The sequence below is a fragment of the Bos taurus genome, chromosome 11, assembly GCF_002263795.3.
Source record: "Bos taurus isolate L1 Dominette 01449 registration number 42190680 breed Hereford chromosome 11, ARS-UCD2.0, whole genome shotgun sequence".
In the NCBI taxonomy this organism is placed as follows: domain Eukaryota; kingdom Metazoa; phylum Chordata; class Mammalia; order Artiodactyla; family Bovidae; genus Bos; species Bos taurus.
Genome location: NC_037338.1, coordinates 74268556 through 74282401, shown reverse-complemented (window position 1 = coordinate 74282401; position 13846 = coordinate 74268556). Strand labels below are relative to the sequence as shown.

General features: G+C 38.2%; 1 protein-coding gene across 3 annotated transcripts in view; it reads right to left on the bottom strand.

Annotated features, from left to right (window-relative positions):
• The window catches only part of DNAJC27 (DnaJ heat shock protein family (Hsp40) member C27), a 38015-nt gene extending 28127 nt beyond the window's left edge, over positions 1 to 9888 (bottom strand). Inside the window, exons 1-2 of one of the 3 annotated variants that reach the window (XR_009496294.1) lie at positions 9588 to 9888; positions 717 to 799 (exon numbers count right to left, since the gene is read on the bottom strand). Coding sequence is in view for 2 of the 3 variants with exons in the window: in XM_059891416.1 (XP_059747399.1) it covers positions 717 to 799; positions 9588 to 9674 (170 nt within the window). In the remaining variant the exon portion in view is untranslated. 3 annotated transcript variants of the gene reach the window in all.
• Between the last annotated feature and the right edge of the window lie 3958 nt (positions 9889 to 13846).

Genomic DNA, 13846 nt, shown 5'->3' with positions numbered 1-13846 from the left:
GGAGAGCACATTTCAGGCGGACAGAATGAAGGATGGCACTGAGAGAGAAAAGTATGACTGCACGAATTCAGTGTGCGTGGAGAGTAAAGTGTGTCAAAGAATGTAATGACAGAGAAGGGAGGGGCGGGCTGGGGTCAGAATACTGACCACTTGAACTTCCCTCTCTGGAGACGAGCTATCTACCTCCATTCTACTCTTCCATGGTGTGCTTTCCTCCAAATGTGACTGTCTCCCCAAGCTCAACCCGTCTTCAATCCACCTCCAAATAAATTCCCACTGATACTTAATTTCACTCTTCCCAGATCATTTTTGCTAGATTTCAAAAGGCTATAAAAATATCACTAAAAGGAAGCTCTCTGATAGAAAAATTTTCACATAATATTTAAAATTCTTGGAGTGAATATTTCAAAATTCTCTAAAAACGCACCTGCTAACAGGACCTGCTTACATAGACACATGTTTCCTGAAGAGCCACGTCTGCCAGTCAGGCTTTGTGCTGACTTGCCCATCACCAATCCCTACATCCCACTTAGAAGGCCTGGTGAACAGAACGTGCTCCATGATGAACGAATGACATGATCACTGCTGTCTGTAAAGGTCTCATTCCTCTCTGAACCAATTTATCTTCAGAATCTCTATTTCAAGACAGATCAGTTTAGAGGGGTTCTGAATTTCTATGAGATTTGCAAGCCCAAGGAAACAATATATGTACTCACTTTGTGACTCCATAGTCAATTCCAATTGTTGCAAGGTATTTAGACACAAATCTCTTCTCACAGTATCGCTTTATAATACAGCTCTAAAAAGGTAAAAATAAAAGCTTTGAGTAAAGACACTCTGGGAACCCATAAAAAATAAGCACATTTCTTCATTATGGTTTCTTCATCTACCCCTATGAGACAAATCTTTTTCAAAAGCCGAAATTATAAAATAACTGAAACAAGTACTAAAGGTGAAGTTTTTAAAGAAAAATTATTTCAAAATTCTTTCCTTAATACCAAATATGGGTATGTTTTCAATTTAGTGCTCAATCCTTATTCTCTCTTCTTTTGAAGACCTCTTCTACTCAAGAATAACACCAACATACTTTTAATAATAACACCAAAATACCTATCTCGACCTCCCTCCCCAGACCAGATCCACATCTCCAAATATCTACTAGACTAATTTCTACTTAGATGTCCAACCATTCTACAAATTCCACGTGTCCAAATATGAACTAATCTTATACATAAAAACAGCAAACTGCTCATCCTGCTGACATCTGTTTCCGTTAATAATACCATTTTCCCAATTACAGAGGATTAAATTATTAAAGTCATATCTGACTCTGAGTCTTTCTAAATCTTCTTTTCACTGTTTCTTCAATCTTTCTCTTCGTTCTAATTCCCATTGATACGACTTTAGTTTAGGTCTTCATTATCTACTCCTGAACAACTATAGGAAATTCTTTATTGGTCTTTATGCCTCCTTTCCCTCCCAATTTCAACCAACACTGCATACCGCTAACATTATTTCACTTCTCTAACTAAAAATCTTCAGCAGCTTCTCACTGCCAAGAGTTCAACATCCGAACTCCTCTGTCCATTATTCAAGACCCTCCATAATCTGACCCTAATCTGTCTTCTGTCTGAACTCTTTTAATATAAATCCTCCATTTCTGCCAAACTCCAGGCCTGACTTCCTGACTCTTGTCATTACTTTCCTTCCAATTTGGAATGAGCTTTCTCCCTTCTTTCCAAATCTTACTTATCCCTAAGCACTCTGGTTATAAGAGATCTTGCCTACATCTAAACTTCTCCAACATAAACTACATACATATATAGATGTATATATAAATATATATACAATGTTTTTATCATTCACTGCCTTGTTATCTTTTGCCTGCACATAATTTTATCTCTTCAGCTAGACAGTAAACTACTTGAAGGCAAGCACCGGTATTTTACTTTTATCTTGTATCTTCACATCTGAGGGATTAGCTCAGTACCAATGAAAAAGCAATTTAAAATGATTTGTACATTAACAGCAATCCTTAGCACTCATGAAACATAATTTACTTGATGCACGGGTGATGAAGCTTATTCTGCTCACTTTCCTGATGAACCTCAATCTAAATTAAATAGGACAGCTGCTTTAAAAAGTACTTAATAAGCTCACTGGGAACTGAAGGAAAAACTTTTTTAGAATAACTACTGCTAAGAAGCTACACTTTAAAAAACACTTTATAGCTTGAAAGCACTTTTCAAATGTTTTCTCTCACACTATCCTAGAAAAATAAATACAGCCTTTCTCTAAATTATTCATAAGATTAAGGGACCTGCAAGTCCTTTAACTCCAGTAGACAATTTAAACACTAGTCCTAAGTATTTAAAGAGATACACATTTAATTAATAGTATGAATAACCACTCCCTATAAAGAAACAGGGTTTCTGGGCCTTAGGATCTTACAAGCTAAGTTAAATAACATAAATATAGAGAGAGTTTTTTGCATTCTCTATTCCTCTTAAGTAGATTCTTAGGCACTTTTCTTTTTAAAAGCAGTTTCAATTAAAATCTTAAGGTTTGAATCTTTTTTTCCTCCCTAATTTCAGTTCAGTTGCTCAGTTGTGTCCAACTCTTTGTGATACCATGGACTGCAGCACGCCAGGCCTCACTGTCCATCACCAGCTCCCACAGCTTGCTTAAACTCATGTCCATCACTTCGGTGATGCCATCTAACCAACTCATCCTCTGTTGTCCCCTTCTCCCGCCTTCAATCTTTCCCAGCATCAGGGTCTTTTCCAATGAGTCAGTTCTTTGCATCAGGTGGCTAAAGGATTAGAGCTTCAGCTTCATCATCAGTCCTCCCAATGGATATTCAGGACTGATTTCCTTCAGGATTGACTGGTTTGATCTCCTTGCAGTCCAAGGGACTCTCAAGAGCCTTTAACACCACAGTTCAAAAGCATCAATTCTTTGGTGCTCAGCTTTCTTTATGGTCCAACTCTCACACCCATACATGACTACTGGAAAAACCATAGCTTTGACTAGACAGACCTTTGTCAGCAAAGTAATGTCTCTGCTTTTTAATATGCTGTCTAGGCTGGTCATAGCTTTTCTTCCCAAGAGCAAGTGTCTTTTAATTTCACAGCTGCAGTCACCATCTGCAGTGATTTTGAAGCCCAAGAAAAGAAAGTCTGTCACTGTTTCCATTGTTTTCCCATCTATTTAGCATGAAGTGATGGGACCATGATCTTAGTTTTTGAATGTTGAGTTTTAAACCAGCTCTTTCACTCTCCTCTTTCACTTTCATCAAGAGGCTCTTTTGTTTCTCTTCACTTTCTGCCATTAGGGTGGTGTCATCTGCATATCTGAGGTTATTGATATTTCTCCCTGCAATCTTGATTCCAGCTTGTGCTTCATCCAGCCTGACATTTTGCATGATATACTCTGCCTATAAGTTAAATAAACAGTGTGACAATATACAGCCTTGACGTACTCCATTCCCAATTTGGAACCAGTCTGTTGTTCCATGTCCAGTTCTGTTGCTTCTTGACCTGCATACAGATTTCTCAGGAGGCAGGTGATAGAATTATCCTAAAATTCATATGAAAGAACAGCTATCTGAGAAGAACTAATTGAAATATAAAATACAGGGCAGTAGAAAGAGGTGAGAATTTGCATTGACAGGTATTAAAATATAGTTTAAAACCAATTGAGAGGGTCTTATATTGGCATAAGAATAGACAAGTAGATTAGTAGAAAAGAATAGAGAGCTCAGAAATAGATCCCATTATACATGAAAATTTTAAAAGTGACAAAAGTGATATTTAAAGTCAATGCGAAAAATAATTTATTTAGTATAATGTTACTGGTACACTGACTATCCATCAGGGAAAAAAAATTAAGTTAGGCCCTTAACTTACCTATATGCAAAAAAAATTACAGGTGAATTTGTGATTTAAGTATTTCAGAATAAAACAATAAAAATTTCAGAAGAAAATGCACAATATATGTAGAACATCTGAAAACCTTTTCAACCAAGACAGAAAACCCAGAAACCATAAAAAAAAAAAGAAAACAACAGAAAAGCATAGTTAAAACATCTTGAAAAAGAACAAAGCAGGAGGTATACCCTCTGATTTCAAACTATAGTACAAAATGGCAGTAATCAGAACAGTAGGATATTGACACAAAAACAGACACATAGATCAATGGAGCAGAATAGACAGCCCAGACACAAATCTACAGTTAGATGGTCAGTCAATGACGAAGAAGCAATAATATACAATGGGAAAACACACCACTTTTAATAAATGGTGTTGGGAAAACTAGACAGCTATATGTAAAACAATCAACTGAACTACTTTCTCACACCATACATAAAAATACACCACTAATCATAAGGGAAATGTAAATTAAAACTACAATGAGATACCACCTTATACTGGTAAGAATGGTAACCAGTATATCTTACCAGTTATCTTAACTGGTAAGATACCACCTTATACTGGTATCAAAAAGACAATAACAAGTGTTAGGATGTGGAGAAAAGGGATCCTTGTGCAACACTGGTGGGATTGTAAACTGGTGCAGTCACAATGGAACACATTGTATGAAGGCTGGGCAAAAAAAATAAAAATAGGACAACCATATGATCCAGCAATTTCACTTCTGGGTACTTACCTGAAGCAAACAAAAACGCCAATTCAAAAAGATACATGCACCCTGATGTTCACTGCAGCATTATTTACAATAGCTAAGATATGGAAGCAACCTAAGTGTTCACCCATAGATGAATGGATAAAGAAGATATATATATATATATATATATATATATATATATATATGCACATAATGGACTATTAACTGTTATTTTTAAAATAAATTTTAAAATTTTATTTTTTTCATTTTAAAAGTGAAACCTTATCATTTGTGAAAACATGAATGAAATTTAGAGGGTATTATGCTAAGTAAAATAAGTCAAAGAAAGACAAATGCCATATGATCTCACTTATATGTGGAACCTAACAAACAAAACAAAAACAGACTCATAGATACAGAGAACAAATGGGTGGTTGCCAGAAGGGGTAGGGGATGGGGAAGTGAAATAGGTAAACAGGAATAAGAGGTACAAACCTCTTATTAAAAGAAGTAAGCCACTAGAATGTATTATACAGCATGAAGAATATAGTCAATAATATTATTGCAGTAACTTCATATGAGGACAGCTGGTTGCTAGACTTGTGATGATCATTTATGTCAAATCACTGTGTAACATACCTGGAGCTAACATAATATTGTACATCAACTATATTTCAATTTTAAAAAAGATGGGCATAATTGAGTATATACAAATAATAATAAAAGCAATTGTATGGCAAAACACCAAGTATTAAAAGAACATAACTGGGGCAAATATTCGTAACTCATACAGCTGGCAAAAAGTTAATAACTCTAACATCCTCAAACCAGAAAAACTGGTAAGAAAGATACATTGCCTAACAGAAAAATGGGTTTAGAATATAAACAAATTATGATGATTAACTTCTTGATGTTGAACCAAGTTTGCATTCCGGGAATAAACCCTACTTGCTAATAGTGAAATTTTTGATATGCTGCTGAATTCTATTCATGGATATTTAGGAATTATGCATTTGTATGCATATATGAAAATAGTATATATACTTTTCTTTTTTGAGACTATATCAAGTTTTGCTATTTAAGTCACCATGACTTTATATAAATAAATTGGAGTGCTGTTCATCTTTTTCTTTGCCTTGGAATAACTTAAATAACTGAAATTATATGTTATTTAAAGCTTAAATAAATCTTTTCATGAAGCCATCTGATCCTGATACCTTTTAGGATAATAAATCTTTTAATTGCTTTTTCCAATTTCTTTTTGTATGAATGGTCACTTGGGTATTCTACTTTTTGAGTCAATTTTGGTAATTTATACCTTGCTAAGAAATCCTCCATTTTCTCTGTATTTTGAAATATGATCCCAAGAACTGAATATATATAGTATTCTCTAATCTTTCTTTTAATTTCTTCCAGAATATGATTTTCAGCACTAATCTTGTAATATTTTGCTTTCTCTATTTTTCTTAAAATAAATTTTAGGCATTTTTCTTTTTCATTAATCTTTCCAGGGAATTCTTTCTCTCATATTTAAGGCCCTTTTTCTTCTGTCTTAAGTTTCTTTATTTTTGAAAATTCAGTTATACCATACCATTATATTCATACTTTTAAGGTGTACAGTTCAGTGGTTCCAAGCATATTCACAAAGTTGTACAACTACTAAGTTCTTTTAGTTTTTAATGTCTCCTTTTTATTTTTTTTTAAATTTTATTTTATTTTTAAACTCCACAATATTGTACTAGCTTTGCCAAACATCGAGATGAATCTGCCACAGGCACACCCGCGCTCCCCATCCTGAACCCCCCTCCCTCCCAATGTCTCCTTTTTAGAAATGAGTTAGATAATTCATTTTTCTTTCAGGATTGCTTTCAATCTGCCCTGAAGATTTTGGCATGGATTCTCTCCTTTCATTGGTTTCTAGTTATTTTGTCATTTGCTTTGATTTGTCCTTTGAGCCAAGGATTATTTACTAGGGCATGTCTTTTTAACCTAAAATTATTTATCTGTATATTTTCCTACATTTTCTAAATTCTTTAAAATGAGTATGTTTTACTTTTATAACTAAGGCAAACATTTTTTAATTACACTTAAATATTTCATCTATGAAAAAATTATTTTTGAGAAAGGCATTCAGAAGGAATCCACTCCTACCCCCAAATAGTAAATAGTTGTAACAAAAGTATTTATTAAATGGCCCCTAATTTCCCAGTTTAACTAGTAAACTGAATTTCCTTATACATTTTGGTTTATTTCTGGACTCCAGTCTGTTTCACTAGTGTCTCTGTATTTACTTTCCAGTATCAATAGGAAAACTTTAGTAACTTTAAAATATGTTTTAATATCTGGTAGTGTTAGTTTCCTCTCATTTCTTCTCCTCAATTTTCTTGGTTAGTCTCACATTTAATTTTTCCTAAGGACTTTTAGTACCTTTTATTATGTTCTGAAGAAAAAAACTACTGATGTTTTAACTATAATTGAATGACATTTGTAGATTATTTTAAAGAACTGATATCTCCAAAATATTGAGTGATCCTAATTAAGAGGACACATACCTTTCCACTTGTCTAAGTAATTGCATGTCTCTGTAGAAATGTTTCTTTATATAGGTCTTGCTGCTGCTGCTGCTGCTGCTGCGTCACTTCAGTCGTGTCTGACTCTGTACGACCCCAGAGACGGCAGCCCACCAGGCTCCTCTGTCCCTGGGATTCTCCAGGCAAGAACACTGGAATGGGTTGCCATTTCCTTCTCCAATGCATGAAAGTGAAAAGTGAAAATGAAGTCGCTCAGTTGTCTCCGACTCTTAGCAACCCCATGGACTGCAGCCTACCAGGCTCCTCCGTCCATGGATTTTCCAGACAAGGGTACTGGAGTGGGGTGCCATTGCTTTCTCTGTTATATAGGTCCTAAGACCTACCTATATCTTCTGCAGTTTAAGCCTGGGCACTTTATTTTGGTCGTTATTGTAAACTAAAACAGTTTTTCAAATATATAGTCCAAAATTATAATTCTAATACAGTAAAGCTGTAAGTTTTTATGTATTAATTTTGTCTTGTTGTTTCTAATAGGTTTTCAGTTAATTCTCTTTGGGTTTTCAGATAAACAATCATATCATTAACATATAATGGCAATTTTGCTTTCTCCTTTTCAGCATTTCGTACATTATTTCTTTCTCCCTAACTGCATTGGTTAATAAATCTAGAACTGTATTACATGAACGTGGTTGATACTGGACATTTTAAGCTATTTCTAAAGTTGAATCAAAAAAAAAAAATAAAGTTGAATCATTAAGCATAGCAAAATTTTAAAAGTGAGCATGCTCACTTAGCCAGTTTAGTGTTTAGTATTTAGTATATGACCTTCTAGAGGTCTTTCTTTTCTTTTCAATGCCTGGCACATAGTTTACATTCAGTAATCATCGACCTTCAGCTACGTTACTACATACATATACACAGATATATAAACAATACAAAATAATACTAAATGGAAAGAAAAGACACTAATAAACATTTACTGAGCATCAATTACGTGCAGGTCTTTGGCATAAACACTCCCATTAACAGCTCTCTGGGCATGTAGATCCTACTAGGAGTTGATTTTGACAGCAAATAATGATTGGAAAGGGGGGCTTCCCGGTTGCTCAGTGGTAAAGAATCTGCCGGCAATGCAGGAGATGCGGGTTTGATCCCTGGGTTAGGAAGATCCCCTGGAAAGGGAAATGGCAACTCAATCTAGTATGCTTGCCTTGGAAATCCCACAGACAGAGGAGCCGGGCGGGCTACAGTCCACAGGGTCGCAAGAGTCTTGGCGACTAAACAACAATGATGGAAAGAACACTGCAATGGGAGTGTGAAGACCCAGGTTCTAATTCTGTCTCAGTCACTGATTTGATGACCTTGGAAGGTTCTTAACTAACAGCTTCCACTCACCCTGAAGAGACAATTTGGATGAAGAAGAGGCGGTCTTAGAATTCACATGGGGATAAAGACCTCCATTCACCTCCTGCCCTCCCTACCCCCAATACTATGGGAGAGTTTAGAGTTGATAGCCAGCTGAAGCACCATTGGAGAAGGCAATGGCACCCCACTTCAGTACTCTTGCCTGGAAAATCCCATGGACGGAGGAGCCTGGTAGGCTGTAGTCCATGGGGTCGCTAGGAGTCGGACAGGACTGAGCGACTTCACTTTCACTTTTCACTTTCATGCATTGGAGAAGGAAATGGCAACCCACTCCAGTGTTCTTGCCTGGAGAATCCCAGGGACAGAGGAGCCTGGTGGGCTGCTGTCTCTGGGGTCGCACAGAGTCGGATATGACTGAAGCGACTTGGCAGCAGCAGCAGCAGCAGCAGAAGCACCATAGGAAAAGACAGTGGATCTAAGACTTCTTTGCGATAATGCATGTGGTGACACTATCAGAGATAAACACAAACAAAACAAAATAATGCAAGTTCCTTGACATCCACTGCACCTCCCTGTGAATCACTTCAGCATCAGTTACGCTCTCTTACAAATGAAATGTAGATTCTGGGCTCCACATCTACAGGGTAAATTTTACAAATCCCCATCCTCACACACAGCCCAGTAAGTTATCAGCTCCCAAGCTCTGCTGGGGTAACTGAACTTTTATTCTCCACCTCAAAGTCCTGTACGGGTCACCCAGAACGCTTGGGTATGTTATCCAAGCATACGATCTGACATGAGGACCTAGGCCTCCTCTCTCTTTGGGATATAGTCAACGGTTAGTGGCCACTCGAGACACCTTTTTAGGTGTCGGAGGGGGGCAACCCAAAGGTCAAAAAGGTCAGGAGAGTTTTTCCTCGTGGAGCCGTATCCCTCAGGAGACCCAGGCCTGCTCAGGGGCGGGGAGGAGGCCGGGCGACCAGGCTGTTGAGTGGCCGCCCTCCCAGCCAATCGGCACGTCGCTCCGCCGCGCTGCGGTCCCGCCCCTCCCAGCGCGATACTCACTTTTCCCACTTCGGCGTTGCCCATGGAGATGACTTTGATGCGCAGAGACTTGCCAGGCTCCTTCCGCTTCGGCATGCTGGCCTCCATGGCCCTCGCTCTCTCGGGGCCAGCAGCCTCGGTCTCTGCTTGTTCACCACGCTGGCCCGTCCCTCAGGCTTCCTCGTCCAATGGCGGGACCGCTGCTCTCGTCACCACCCTGGCTCCTCGGCTCGCCATCCCCGCCGCTGCCTGGCAGCGGGCGCTGACGGTTGGGAGGGTAGGGAACTGGAGGAGGCAGAAGAGAGTCTCGCGATGCTAGCAAGGGGCCGCGTGACGTCATCACCAGGCCCCAGAGATGAGGCTGCTCCCTAGGGTCGCGCGATCTGGCTCGGCAGTGTCCGTAGGCAGGAAGGCGGCCTCGCGGGAGGTGGCTGAGTTTTACATTTCATGGAGGATGCGAACTTATGGCCAGGGTGGGGTTTCAGGACCTAGAAATTTGTTAGGTTCGCAGCCGAGTGGTAGACATTTATTGACTGTTCAAGGCAGATTCTCAGGCTGGAAGTAGCTGAAATTACGGATTAGTTCAAGGTCCATCGGTGCGGATATGCCAAGTAGACCACGGTCCGTTTTGGTGTACTTTTTGTGGATTCTTCAGTACCCATGGGCACATCCACTGACCCCCTCTTCCAATATTATGTTTCCCTTGGGGTCCCTATTATGTACTTCTCGCCTGCAGGTGGAACGTTCAGATTAGACCTTTTTTACACTTTCACTTCTGTCAAGGTGTGTGTGATTGTAGCTGTGAGCTCAGTTTAGCTCGTTACCCTGCTACTCATCCACATTTAACCCCATCTTGTTCTCACCTTTAGCTGAAAATATAACAAAATAATAATTCTGAGATAACCACTGTTCTCATTCCAAGCGATGAGACGGAACGCATCTTCTAAAATAGAAAACAGTTTGAGCAACTGTCGCTTTGGGGGTCAATATATTTAGCTACAGAAGATGAATAGAACTTGACAAACGTTTGTTTAGTGCCCTGAAAAAGAATGGCTGCCAATTTCCCACTAAATTATGAGGGGGAAGGTAGCATTGCTTCTGTTCTCACATAGCTATAAACGTTTTAAATACATTTCAGGAAGATAGTGACTAAAGGCTCAAAGTTTTGTAACAGTTATTTTAAGTTAGATTTTTCAAGCATTTTAATGTTAAAATTTAATTTTTAAACATTAAATGCTTATTAAGAAAAAAAGCTTATTTTGGATTGTTTCCATAGTAAACAAGTAATGTAACTTAGTTCGGTGAAGCTTCTAAAATTCTTTACAATTATGAGATATAAGTCCTGGTTAGAATTTTGATAGTTTAAAGCTTAAAAGAATTGGATTCATACTGATTTTCCAGATCTCCATGAAAATTTTCCATTTTCATGCTGATCTCTCAGTATGATTTGATAAATCAATAAGCATCTGTTTCTTTTATTTCCTCTTTTTTAATTTATTTTTTAATTAGAGGAAAATTGCTTTACAATGTTGTGTTGGTTTCTGCCATACTGACCCTGCAATGGCACCCTACTCCAGTACTTTTGCCTAGAAAATCCCGTGGACGGAGGAGCCTGGTAGGCTGCAGTCCATGGGGTCGCTAAGAGTCGGACACGACTAAGCAACTTCACTTTCACTTTTCACTTTCATGCATTGGAGAAGGAAATGGCAACCCACTCCAGTGTTCTTGCCTGGAGAATCCCAGGGACAGGGGAACCTGGTGGGCTGCCGTCTATGGGGTCGCACAGAGTCGGACACGACTGAAGTGACTTAGCAGCAGCAGCAGCAGACCCTGTAATAGAACTGATATTGTGGAAGTATAATTGCAAAATGTCAAATCTTCAACTATTAAAGACATTAGGTATAATACTGTTGAGCATGAGAGCAGTGAAATGTGCTAAAGATTAAAATTTATTATCATTTTTTATATTGATATTTTCAAGTTTTGAATATGTACAGCCATATTGTTTACTAATTGTGTTAAATTTGTTTAAAACAGAAAAAGCAAGAAAGTTAGCTTTCTTTTCCAGTCTAAGATAAAAGGAACAAAAAGAAGTATGTTAACTGTGTATGGAGCTGGAAGATATAGTATGTGGATTAGAAATGTGAGCTCTGGAGTCAGCCCTCTTAATCCATAATGTTGGCATGACATGGGTGTGTAGTGGCAGTCAGGGCTGCCCGTGAAGTGTATGGTAATCCCCAATAAGCAACAGTGGTATGCTTTCATTTACTCATATTTTTTATGTTTTATCTGTTACAAAAGATTCTACATATTTTTTTTATTAATTAACTTGTATTTTTGGTCGCACTGGGTCTCCATTGCTGCGTGGAGGCTCTCTCTAGTTGTGGAGAGCAGGGCTAGTCTCTAGATGTGCGGGCCTGTCATTGCAGTGGCCCCCCTTGTTGCAGAGCACAGGCTCCAGGAGCTCCAGCGTCAGTAATTGCGGCACACAGGCTCAGCAGTTACAGCGCAAGGACCCAGATCATGGGCTCAGTAGTTGTGGCACACAGGCTTAGCTGCCCCTCGGCATGTAGAATCTTCTGGACCAAGTATCTAGCCAGTGTCCCCTGTATTGGCAGGCAGATTCTTATCCACTGTACCACCAGGGAAGTCCGGATTCTACATATGTATTCTTTAAAATAAACTATGAAGTATGTCAGACATACTTAAAGATATGAATGATAATATGTAATGTCCACCGCTTACCTTAGGAAATAAAACATCTGCGATATTGTATGTACTCTTCCCCAAATGTACATCCCTCTTCCCACTCTACAAAACATTACAACTATTTGAATTGGCGCTTCTAACTTCCAGGCATTTAAATATTGTTTTACTATATATGTATATACACCTTGAAATATAGTATTGTATTGCATCTTTTAGAAATCTTTATTTTGAAAGAATTTCAAAAATAGTAGTGGGGAAAAAAATCTTGTAAACCCTTTATCCAGATTCCTTGTTAATATTTTGCTCATTTCCTCTATCAGTTGTGCTCACTAACTATGTATGCACAAATACACACACAATTTGTCTAAATCATTTGAGAGTAGTTTGCAGATGTCTTTCTTTATTCATAAACACTTTGATGTGCATTTCCTAAATAACAAGGACTTTCTCTTACATAGCAACAGCATATTTATCAACTGGAGGAAACATAACATTAATACAAAACTATCATCTAATCCTGTGGTTCCCAAACTGTGCACTGGGTGCCCCACAGCACCGCGGTGAATTCATGAGGGTATCTGTGTGATATTAATACATTCTGAACTTTCAAGGCAAGCAAAACTACTCACTTGAGGTTATGCACAGCTTTAACATTAGATGGTGCCATATTTCTTGGAAATGTCATGTACTTGGGAAGCTGGGTTTTTTCAGTGTTTGTGATAAAAAGTACAGTGCAAAAATCAATGAGAACAGGAAATGAGGGTGGTCTTACCCAAACTGATTCCAGGATTCGAGAAGTTGTGCAGTGCACAATAGCTGCATAAATCCCATTAGTAAATAATTGTGGTTATTTAAGAATGAAATAAAAATGCCATTTTTCTTTTAGTTTATGTGTAATATTTTTTTCAAATGGCAACTAAATTGTTAGAGCATAAATATTTAATAAGTTGTTTGGAACTAGATTTTTTTTTTGGCCAAGGAACACTGTGAAAAAATTACTGAGACACTGAGGGCACCTTGAACCAAGAACATGGGAAATTTTGATCAAACTCAACAGTCCTTATTCAGATTTTACCATTTACTCTAATAGTATTCTCTGTAACTATGTTCTTTACCCCTGGTCTGGAGCCTAATCCAGCATCATTTAGTTGTCATATATCTTCAGTCTTTTTTTAATCTGAATTTATTTTTAGAATATCCCTCAATTTGTGTTTGGTGTATTCTTGTGATTAGATTCAGTTGTTTTTAAGATAGGGAGATTATTCTCCCTGGGCCAGACCTCAGGTTGTTAAAGTGAAAGTCGCTCAGTTGTGTCTGACTCTTTGCGATCCCATGGACTATACAGTCCATGGCATTCTCCAGGCCAGAATACTGGAGTGAGTAACCTTTCCCTTCTCCAGGGGATCTTCCCAATCCAGGGATTGAACCCAGGTCTCTCGCATTGCAGGCGGATTCTTTACGAGCTGAGCCACAAGAGAAGCCCTTGTTAAGGGAAGGTTGCTAACGAAAGTTCTTAAATGGGACAAGATTTTTCTGGTGAGAGATATTCAGAGAGTGAAAAAGATTCAGTG